General features: G+C 36.9%; 1 protein-coding gene across 7 annotated transcripts in view; it reads left to right on the top strand.

Moving 5' to 3' along the window:
- PITPNB (phosphatidylinositol transfer protein beta) overlaps nt 1-11,790 on the top strand; it is a 38,131-nt gene that overhangs the window by 6,847 nt on the left and 19,494 nt on the right. For all 7 annotated transcript variants that reach the window (XM_026071541.1, XM_026071545.1, XM_026071543.1 and 4 more), the window contains 2 exons: nt 929-1,003; nt 2,148-2,231. In XM_026071541.1, the coding sequence (XP_025927326.1) occupies nt 929-1,003; nt 2,148-2,231 (159 nt within the window). The remainder of the gene's footprint in view (nt 1-928; nt 1,004-2,147; nt 2,232-11,790) is intronic.

Raw genomic sequence — 11,790 nt, 5'->3', positions numbered from 1 at the left:
CCAAATCAGAGGTTTTGACAGAATCTTGAATGTGGGAAGAGCAGTGAAATAAAATCGGTCTCTATGTGTCTAAAGTCCTACTTCTGTAAAGTGAAATCCTGCCAGGGTTTAAAATGGGTTAGTCCAGAGTCTAGATGGATTGTCATAGTTAGGATTTTTTTGAAGACACCTGACAAAGAGATAGATCATGAAGACTTTAACCTGTTTAAGGATGCCCATCAGTTTAATGTTAAATTTCATTATCTGCTCACTTTCAAACATGATTTAGATAGTCACCAGGTGGATGCAACATAAGGAGTTATGAATCAGTTAGTGAACAGTGTTTAGCCTGACTCCTCATGATACACTTGCACACTGGTGTATGCTTTCTTACTTCTGAAGTTAGAAGTGTTCTGTGTTACTCTCTAGACATACAGTTCAGAGGTAGTTGGACCTTTATGATCTTAATTGTGCTATACAATAACATGTAATGTTCATTAGCTATCATCATTAGGTATCATCTCTGCTTCTCAGAATATAGTCTCAATTATTAAAAATTCCATGGAAATATATCTTTAGTTGTTCTGTCTTTACTGTATTACTAATAATTTGAAAACTTGAACATAGAGATAAAGAATTTCTGGGTTGAGAAAGAGGGATGCCAAATGAGAAAGTACTCTTCTTTTTGTATGTATGCACATTAGAGTTGAGTTTCTTAAATACTGCTGTGGTTTTGAGTTAGTACTTAGCGCTATAGCTGATATTTCAGGTTATCTCATTGTGCCCATTTCTATGTGAAGGAAAGGGACTGGTTCTTTCTAGCCTTTAAATAGAATGTGTTGCTGGTCAAGACTTGCTAGTGATTTTGTTATATATAAATACCATTTATCTAAAAGTTAAGCAGAGAGGGAGTAATCAGACTCCTTCTGTTTGATTTTAATTCTTACAGAATGAATACATGAAAGATGACTTCTTCATAAAAATTGAGACCTGGCATAAACCAGATTTGGGGACATCAGAAAACGTGAGTTGGGATTTGTATACCTAACATTAGTAATACTATCAACACATAGTCATCCAAATAAAGTGTTCTGTGTCTGGTAATGGCTGATAATTATTGTATGAAGTCAAAGCCCTACACAGTGATTAACTTAAAACAAAAGGCATTATTCAAATCCTTCTAAAGTGATCAAGCTATTTCTCCTAAAGAGATGTAAGAACAAGAAAAAAAATTTTTTGTTTTGTTTTTTTTTAATTTTGAAGTCAGTGCAGCTGCTTGATTCTCATCTGAATATTTAAACAGGTTTTCAGTAAGTGTAAAATTTTTATTTCATATCCTTTTACCTTAGGAATACTAGTGCTGCTTTTGCTAGCAAGTTTGAAAACAGCTTTGGCAAGTATTTTAGAGTGGGATGAAACTGCTGTTTGTCTTTATACATTTCCTTAGAGTTATGTATTGAACCTACTTCTGTAAATTTTCCAGGCTGGTGATACACTAGTTTTTGTCCTTAGAGGGATGATTCAGTATACAGGTCTCCTTCCTTTCTTCAGGAGCTCTTTTATTGATATTGACAAACATATTTATAAAGCATCCACAAAAGTATAGTTGTCAGTATGTTTTGAGTGCCTGGATGAACTGTTCTAACCCTAAAGAAGGGATATGCTGTAAGAATTAAAAGTATTTCATGGGCAGTTCTGCTTGCCTTTAATTGTAAGTGTAGGTATGCCTAACAGGCTACCTTTAATTGTAAGTGTAGGTATGCCTAACAGGCTGCAGGTACTTGTACAGGTTGGTTACATCTGGGACCTTTATGTAACTTCATACCACATATCTTTCACCTGGTGTGTATTAAAGGCTGCATTTCAAAGCAGTTCTCTATCTAGCCAACTTCAGAATGTGACAGGCCTATGATTCAGGGAACTTACTAGATTTAGTCAAGTTACTGAAACCTGCCATATCTGTGCTTTGGAATTTGTGCAGGCTTATTTCTAAATCAAAAAGCTTGTCTGGTTACTGAATGTGTAATGTTTCTAATTAGTGTTTGATCTCACTAGCTATGATGAATGTGACAGAAGAATACAGCTTAATCTTGCGTAAGCTTGCATACATACTGCATCCACTGTGTTAAGATGACAGTCTGAAGATCATTCCTCTTCCTCCTTTGCAGGTGCACAATTTGGATCCAAACACATGGAAGAGCGTTGAAATTGTCCATATTGACATTGCAGATAGAACTCAAGTAGAACCAGGAGTAAGTAAATGCTCAGCTATTGGGATATAGTTTTAACATGCAGCTAATTGTATTGATACTTTCTGTTGATGGTGAATAAACTAAAAATGCAATGGATTTTATCCAACAGATAAATGAAAATTGTCTTGAATAGAAGCATAATTTCAAAAGTTCCCTATTTAGTAAATGACTTTGTAACTTTAATTTACTGAGTTTGACTTCAAGGGTGACAGACTTTTGGCACAGGTGTAGCTTTTACCTTAATTGTAGATAAAGTAATTGATTTAATCAAGCAAATATTTGTGTGCTCATCTTGGTGTGTGAGACCAAGAGCAAGAATCTATCCTAGCTGGTCCTTCATGATAGAGCACAGTATCTCCACCAACCTGTCCCTGTGCTTCTGCTGCTACTTCTTGGTAACAAATTGTTTAAATTGTTCTGTCCCTTTACTCATCCTTCACTCTAGAGTTAGGGCAATCCCAACAGGAACCATCAGGTTTTACTATAGAAGTCTAAGAGAAGTGGTTTTTTTCTTTTAAAACATTGTTCAGGAGGGAGTTCTCAATAGATGAATTTTTCATTTCTTCTGAAATGCTGTAGACAAAGCTGATTTTGCTTTAGAAGGTTTGGGATTACTTCTTCAGTTTTCTCTTAGTGATTGTTTTGGCAAACAGAAGCATCCTGAATACACCAGAAATCTGTCCACAGGAGCCTGTGGTCCATTCCTTGAGAACTTAGTTTGCTATCTTCATATAAGAAACAAAAAATTAAGGAGAGGTTTTATCAGTAAAAGTACGTGGTTGTTCAGTGAAGTTGTACGTGGAGCGTAGGTATAAATTCATAAGTCACAGCTTTAACCAAGAGTGCATGGAGGTCCCATGTTAGCTTGCTTATACGTGTGATGGAATTAGGCAGCTGGAAAAGGAGAATGTGGCAATATACATGAGAGGAATCCTTCTGAAAAGCTGTGTTTAGTCGTGGGCATGCACACTTTCAACTTACTGCCTTTTCAGTTGCATCTTGCACAGAAAAATAGTGGTGTGTTGAAACTGTTTGCATCAAATTCTACTGATATAAATATACAAAGGGATTACTAGTTCAACTTTCTCTGCCATGTTAAGATTTTTGCTAACAGGAGAACATTTAATAATTGTAATAATTCCCATTCTGTTTCCATCTATTATCAATTTTTTGTTAACCAATTCACAGTGTGTATGATTGATCTGATAAGAAGGTAGCATATGTTGATTTTAGAAGGTGGTTTATGCAGCTTTAGAGGACAACCTCACTGCTCTTATTTGCCTGTCTGTCTCTCTCACTTGGTATTACTGCTGCTGCTTTCTACACATCTTTATCCACTTCAGTTGTTGCCTGGTTTGTTTTAATTGTAACAGCTGGACTGTTTTATGTGTAATCATTTATTTGGGGAGAGTAGGAAAATGGTATGTCCTGATACCTATATTTATCAGTTTGTGTTTATATAATAACTTTGTCTCATTTTCATACAAGCAGCCATTCTCCATACTATATAACTGTTATTTTCTGAAAATAACTACTTGGATGTCCTACACTGTGGGGAGAGGGCTCCTTTGCAGAAAAGTAGAGGAAGAGGGCAAAGGGTTCTGCTTCATAAATTTCCCTTTGTATTACCAACATAAGTTTATAACCTGCACTATTGCTTAACTGATGTTTAAGAGATGATCTGTGGATTTACATGTGTGAAAATACATTGTTTGGAGAACCTCCATGTAAATCAAATTAAATGTGTCTTGCCTATTTTAATGCAGCGAGGAATCGTTTTGCTGCCCCTTGTTCTTTCTGACATTCCATATGACCTTAGAGATGAACTGGCAGGTAAATGTATGTTGTGCATTCCCTATTCCATGCCTGGAATTGTGGCAGACAACTACGATGCTGTCATCTGTCAGAATGCTTGCTTGATCACAGTATGTGTCAACAAACAAAGGGTTGTGCTTATTATTAATGTTGTTTGAACTTAAGTATTTATTCTGTTTGAAGTATTCTTAGTGAACAGCACAGTTTATGCTGTATGTCCTCTTGCACTGTTAGATTACGTGACCTGCCTATGATATTACCAGTTTGCTTTGTATGGAAGACTGACAGATGGTGGTATGCTAGAAGAAGTTCCATTTTTGGCTCAGAACAAAGATCCATCTAGCCCAATATCCTGTTGGTGGCCAGTAGCAGATATCTGGGGAAAGGGAAGGATGAGAAACTTGGGAAGTATAGAATGCCAGAAGCTGGGAGATGCATATCTGTGGAAAGATCAGTCTGTCCTTAAAGGACTTCCTGAGCTAGTGGTTACATCTGGCCTGTTGCATTCTTTAGCCACTTACACGCCCATGAGCTCATCTAATCCATTTTTGAACCCATTTATACTTTTGACCTTTCTGGCATCATGAATTCCCTAGTGTGTTAGGTGGTATGGAGGAAAAGTACTTCCTTTTTGCCTACCTGGAGGGGCTGGGGGGAGAGAAACTATTTACGCTTTCTGCACAATTTGTCTTACAGATTTTGATCGTCTTTCCTTTTTCCTCACCCACCTCCTCTTCATCTTATCTTTCCAAGCTGAGAGTCCTTATCTTTCAGGCCTTCTTCATATGGAAGCCACTTCATATGTCTGAAAGTCCTTGGTACTATTTTCAGTATATTATCCATTTTTTTTATATCTTTTGTATAATGTTTGACCTATACAGAGGATCCGAAATAGCGCAGAATTGTTTAAACCAGTGTCTTAGTCACTGCTGATGTTTCTGTGTTCCTCTTCTTTTCTAGTAACTCCTAACACCATTTACCTTTTTAGCTGTAGCTGAGCATTGAGCAAATATTTTCAAATTTAAAGTCACAATAGAGCCCATCATTGTAAAGGAGTAGTTAGGGCTAATTTTCACCATATAATTTGAGTATTCTTAGCTGTTTCACCTCCCAGACATTAAGTTTTGCAAGGTCTTTTTGGCTCTTTAGTAAACAAAGAGTGACTTTGTGCCCAAACTTTTATGCCAACTTAGATAACTGAGTTATTGCAAACTGACATCCTTTTCACTCCACTTTTTTGCCCTCTTTCCTAGACGGTTTAGAATTTGTTGGACAACAGTAATTCTCTGGGGCCCCACTTGTAATCTCTTCTGTTATGAAAATTTGCAGTTTCTAACCTTTATTTTCTCTGTTTTTTTACTGGTTATTAGTCCATGAGAGAGACTTTCAATTTATGCTAAGATAACTTAGCTTCTTTATGAAGTTTAGGTAATGGACTTCATTAGTTTTTGTTTTTGGAAGTTCAGATACATCATAGTAATAGAATTGCCCTGATCCACATGCTTGCATTATGCCTTACAGTTTTGGAATGAAAATTTCCCCTATGAAAGCATTAGCTGTGTTCCATATGTTCTGTTTGCTCAGAGGTTCTTTCCCTACTATTTCTTCCTCTTTGTTCAGTGATATTAGAACGATTGCTAGCTCACTCTGTTGAGTAGTCTCTAAAATCACTTACATTATTTGTCCAATTTCTTTTAATGTTATAATGTTTTTTGGGAGCAATTATCATTGTAAGTGGCTGGGGGGGTTGGAGTGCTAACTTTTTAGGTGCACTGGGAAAAGGAATCCTCAGTGCTGTCAAAGGAAAGTTTTATTTATACATTTATTCTGTCGGTCATTGCTTTGCCTGGAAAAGTAACCCTAGTGCACTGTCTTGGATAACAGTATTACTGAGAGAATGGAACTACATTTAAAAGATCCAGCAATTTWGATTAAAAAAAAAAATTCATATGTTCAAGATTTATCTTTGTGTTCAGTGAATGAACCTTGGCCGAGCCATTGTAGTGTGGCAGTTACTTTAGCTTCAGAACTATAATTAACATAAATATAAAAATAGTAAATTTCTTGAAGATACTAATGGCATGCATATGCTAACTCGTGCTCATTTAAAAATGCATAGAAATAATTTGGCCAACATCTGTGACTTTCTTTAGGTATAAATTTAACTCTGGCCTCTCTTAATCATCTCCAGCATACAATCAACATAGCTTTATGTGATTTGTATATAACAGTCGCTTCCCAGGAGAGGAGAAATTCTTAAAGAGTAAGCAGAAGTGAACACTCAATTAACATCACAAGAGGCTACATTTTTGGAAGCAATTTGAAAGAAAATAAGCGTAATGAAAACAAAGAAATTGAAACCAGGTTTGTAGCCATTTCTGTGCAATGAGGAGATTAGATGTCTCATTTGAGACCATATTAGGACTCAATTTATAATATGGTAGGTGTCTAAAAAGTCCATTTTCCTAGCCCGGAAGCTTAGTATCATCAAGCATTTTACTGGTAGCAGTCTTGGAACATTCTGTCTTGGTCATGAAGTAGACTCTATATTAGCAGAAGGRTCACATTACACCTCTTAATTTCTTTAAAAAAAAAAAAAAAAAAGTATTTCAGTTTGAAGGAGAGAGAGAAAGCCCTATTGCCTTAAACTGGATTTTTATCAGACTTCAGTTCTGTGAAGCTGTTTCATTTTGGTGTCCAGATGAGACAGGTATGTGGGTGCATGGGCCATTACTGATGCTTTGCTGATGGATGGTGACTAGATGACTTTGGATCATGTGATTGTATCTTTATTCTGAAGTTGTTTTTCAAGTCTTGTTAAACTCCAATATCAAACTGCCTTAAGTGTTTACAGTCTAGAATACAAATTACTGTGTATTGAAGAATGCTACAGTGTTTATGGGTCTGAAATGTTTATTCTCTTTATTTAGCTGCTGCTGAGGAAAGCCCAGTGACTTCTAAAACTTGTGTGATCCATGGGATTGTGGATTCTGTAATGTCCTTGAGTTGTCTAAAAATACATTAGTGATCAGAATCCATGTGTCTAAATGACAGTGTTGTCCTATGTTCAGAGCACCTCCTGAAAGTCACTGAATGGATGTATCCCTGGTCACCAGTGTTCTCTCTTGTGCCAGTATCCAGAGATGTGTGCAAAACAAACAAACAAACAAAAAAAACACCTGACTGCTACAGACCTGGCTTTTTGACCCAAGGTGTTTCTTCTGCTTTGCCATGATGGACATTTGTATCCAGAAAGGCTTGTCTGAATCACTGAATTTGAACAGATGAACCATTCAACCTTCAGCAGTACTACTTTGGAATAAAGATGCACAGGATTAAATGCTTGCTCAGGTGATCATTAGATAGCCCTTTTACCTTCTCCCAAACTTCAGCCTGCTAACAGAACAGGATTTCTTCATGTTGGGGATGTTATTTATTGGTTTGGAAAATGGAAACACTTGTATACACTTTGAATTTTGCTTATTTCCTTCTGTAGTGCCCCATGATTTGCAGTTTTAAATACACATCTTAAACTGCACATCCCATAGAACAACCTATGTATATATTAATTGAGCTTATTTCTACCTTTCTACTGTTTCCTCCAATTTTTTTGTCCCCTGACTGAGGTTTTTTTCATGCTGCCCTGGGTACTTGCAACTTTTTTCCTAGACTGCCTTATAAAAAAAGTCTCTTCCGTGGAGTCTTTAACTTCTAGTACAAAGCACAACACTGCAGTTTTACTTCTGTGCTAATTTAACAAGGCTGATTTTATTTTTCATTTGAACTTCAGCATTCTTTCAAAGGTGAGATCAGGTGATAGTTCACCTGATAGCTGTCCTGCAGTTATAATGCTCTTCAGGAATTGACCATAAGATGTTCATTATTGAGAGGAAGGTGCCATTTAGCTAAACCTACCAAAATATGTGAATGCTTTTCTTTTATATCAGGAAGTGGAAAGTAGTGCTGGTGATTGTTTTGGTTATGAGACTCAGGAATCTTGCACTGCACTGGGAATATGACATACTTTGATCAACCTGGTTTTGAACTTTTATAATGCTGTGAACAATGTGTATTTACAGAGCTTTGGGTCATATAAGTGAAAAGTACTGTTATTTGTTTTTTTTCCCCACAGTCAACGTTATGTGTAGTATCTGCTAAACAGCACTGATATGTGTGTTCTCCTGTTTAAAGATTTAATGCAATAATGAATTGGGAAGCCAGAAATTGTGTCTGCCTGCCCAGTCAGTCCTATACTACTTGGGAAGTTTTTGTCATGACCCTGCAGATAAGACACCAGACTTGTATCATTTCTTGTGTTGGGTAAAAGTTTTCTTGAAATCATTCTGTCCTGTATATATGCTTTCAAGTTTTATAGTACCTGGGAGAATGAACAATGAGCTATCAGCAAGACTGTTATGACTTTTAGCAGGTGTCATAAATGAGAAGAGGTGGTATCACCTCTGTAATGTTGTTATTCCCGCTACATTGATGTGTCTCGACGTAACTTTTAGCCTGTGTTGGAGGGCTGCAATAGCTTTCTCACTCAGCAAAGAATTGTAAAAAAGTGCCTAGATTCAGGGTTTGTTGTGATTATTGGTTTATCTTACATAGTTCACAGTGTCTCTAAATAATTCACTATTATAGCTTGCTGAAAAGCTAACTACGTAGGTCTGTTGCATTCATGCATGGGATACTGTAATTTGGGGCAGAAAGTGCCTGTGAAACAGTATTTGTGTATTTCTGTGAAATATATATTTTTTTAACTCCTCCATATTGTTACCTTGCTGCAAAATAAAGTTTTGCTTGTGTAGCTTTCAAGAGGGCTTCCAGATTTTTTAGCTGTGCTGTTTGTTCCAACAGTTGACTGCTTTTCTTCCTAAGAAGGACTTGTTGCTGTCAGGAGTTACGCTCTTGCTGCATAGATATTTTCCTTAAACTCTGCAAAGAACTGTTGTTTATTTGTGCTCTGGCTTTAGTCCAGTCTCCTTCATTGCATGCTGGTGGGGCTTATGTATTGAGACGAGTTCCTGCAATAGTCTCTTGTCCATCTAGACTTTAATCTAGACTTTTCTTTTTCTCCCCCTTCTGTCCTTAACAAAACTTGGTTTAAGTGAGTTTTGAAATGTCTTGGTTCAAAGCTTCTGTATATGGTCGCTAACAGAGAAAATTCTATTATGACTCATATATTTTCTTTGAATCTTTGTTTTCACTACAACATTTGACTTGTAGATAATATGTATTTCCATTGTTTCCAACTGGGCTTGCCTAAAGGCAAGAGCACAGTTGCTTTTTACCTATGTTCCTGTGTAGTGAGAGGTAGGATGGCAGATAATGTCAGGTCTTGTGGACTGGTGTGCTCCTATGGTATTTAGTCAAATAATTCCGCAAGATAAAATAATGCTCTCAAAGTTGCGTATGTGAGTTTAAATGCCAAAATACCAAAGCAAAGATTGCATATGTCAGCCGAGTTCTTACTTTAGTTATCTGACCACTGTGTACTTGAAAATCTGCATCCAGCACCGTGTTTCTATAAGCTTGTATGGTATACACCATAATATACATGTATGAGGTTCCACAGTGTTTTGAGGGGGTTTTTTTTAGTGAATTAATGCAATTTTTAATATTGGCTTTTTGGAAGATTTTGGATGAACATCCTGTTACCTGGAGATGGTGATGCTTGTTGGTATTCTTGTTTTGTTTTTTAATCCTTCAGGAAGGAGATTGCAATGCAAATGTGGAATTGTCAAGTATATATCACTTTAATCATTTGGCAAGACCGTTTATACTTCTGCTGTGTGCATTATACCGAATGTAGTATCTGTCTTTCTGTTGGAGTTATAGTCTTGTTTTCCAAAGTTTGTTTAACTTCCTTTAAACAAGCATGCTGACTTCTTAAGTCTTTTTTTTCATTAATGGTTTACTTAGATTTTGCACTGTAGTGCTTACAAAGGAAAGTAGATAGTTAAACTTCAATATTTACAGCCATGTTTGGAACCATTTTACTGCAGACCTTTGACAGTGGCTCGCAGTGAATTGCAGAGGGTGCCCACTAGTGAGTTGAGGTGTTTCCTCTTTGGTGCGTGTTTAACCGTGGGCATCGTGCTGGGGTAATGAGGCATGTGTTAGTGCTGGGTAGCCTTCTCGGAGCAAGGTGGTTCTTCCTGTCGCAGCTCCTGAGCGTGGCAGGACTGCAAGGAGTGATGCCAGTTACTGTGACTGAACGTTTGGAGTGGAGGGATTTTGGACTTTCGGAGGGGATATTATAAGCTAGGGTATTATAAGCTAGTGCAAAGGTTACAGTCCAGTTATAAGTGATGTCACCTCATCAATATATGTGCACTTTATAATCTTAGTGATTCATCCAATCTCCTGTGGATTTTTCTTACTGGCCTTGACACTTTCAGATTGGACCAGGACAGCGTGCTTTTTCAGCAGCGAGCAACACTGGATGCTAAGGAAGGTGAACGTCCCTCTGCTTCCCAAGCAGAAGCGGTATAGGAACGAATAACCTGTTTAGGCAACAGTTACGTTCAGTGTTGTCTAATTGGAACCAGAAAGCATGACCAGAAGCCTATGCTTTTTAAATCCTGTGCACTGCAATTCCACATGGTTTACTTATCACCATGTTTGTTTAATCCTAAATGGTAGCAGTTTATCATTTTGTGGCAGGCATTTTTTGAAGGCTTTTAATTGTTCTTCTACCGGGGAGACATTTGTTAGGTGTACTTCAGTTCTTTGAAAAATAGCTTATTGTTCACGACAGGGGTCAGTAATTATAGCCCCCCCCCTTTTTTTTTTCAGTAGTAACTGTGCTGAAGGAAATATGGTGGGTTGACCACATGGCACTTCCTGACACAGATTCAGCTGCTGATTATAGGGTTTTAAAACGAGTATGTTAACATATGCTAACCTGATGAAAATACAGCTGAGTTCACTGACATCTCTATAAAAATATAGATCGTGGTTCTTGATGCTAAATAAAACATCTTAAAAGAACAAGTCTTCACTCTAACCTTAGACTATCAGTTATGCTTGAGGCATTTTATCATTTATTTAGTAGCTAGTGCTGTATGAAAGCACCCAGCCAAGTGTGCATTTCATTATAAAAATATTTAGTGATAAGACTGGATTATTTTATGAAATTATTAAGGTTAATGTTATGGAAAAAATCTCTTGTTCAGTGCCTGTTTTCAACAAATAGCTTTTTACCATTCAGATTTATAAGACTATAGTAATTTGTTATGCTTAAAAAATATTCGCTGTCTCTGTAATACTGTATTATCCTTTTTTTTTTTCTTCTTTTTTTTTTTTTTTTTTTCCTTCCACTTAGGACAGAGATGTTCTGCTTTCTATCTTTGTATGCTTTTGGTGCTTCCATGTCTTACTGCTGTCCAGGTTGTTTCATAGATCAGAAAACTGTTCAAAATAATCTAATCCTCTACCTCGTTTTCTAAAGTATAGCATTGACTAATAAACTGTGTTTTTGTCTGTGTTAAAGTTATGGGTTACAGATAATTTGAGACAGTTATTAAAACAAAGTGCTTCTCTTCAATCCCTACCCTGTCTGTCCTTCACAAGAAGTGTTGGAGCTCAGCGACACGTCACTGTTGTAGCCTGGCCGTGGGGGGTTCAGCCAAACACTGCCTTCTCATAAGGAATTGGTTTCCTTTAAGAAAAGGTTTTCAAAAAAAATCACTCCCTTCTAAAAGATACGTGTGCTACTAGGAAATCCAGGCTGCATATT

This window comes from Apteryx rowi, unplaced genomic scaffold, assembly GCF_003343035.1.
Source record: "Apteryx rowi isolate R43461 unplaced genomic scaffold, aptRow1 scaffold_328, whole genome shotgun sequence".
Lineage (NCBI taxonomy): Eukaryota > Metazoa > Chordata > Aves > Apterygiformes > Apterygidae > Apteryx > Apteryx rowi.
Note: the sequence above shows the minus strand (reverse complement) of the source record. Positions and strands in the feature narration are given on the sequence as shown.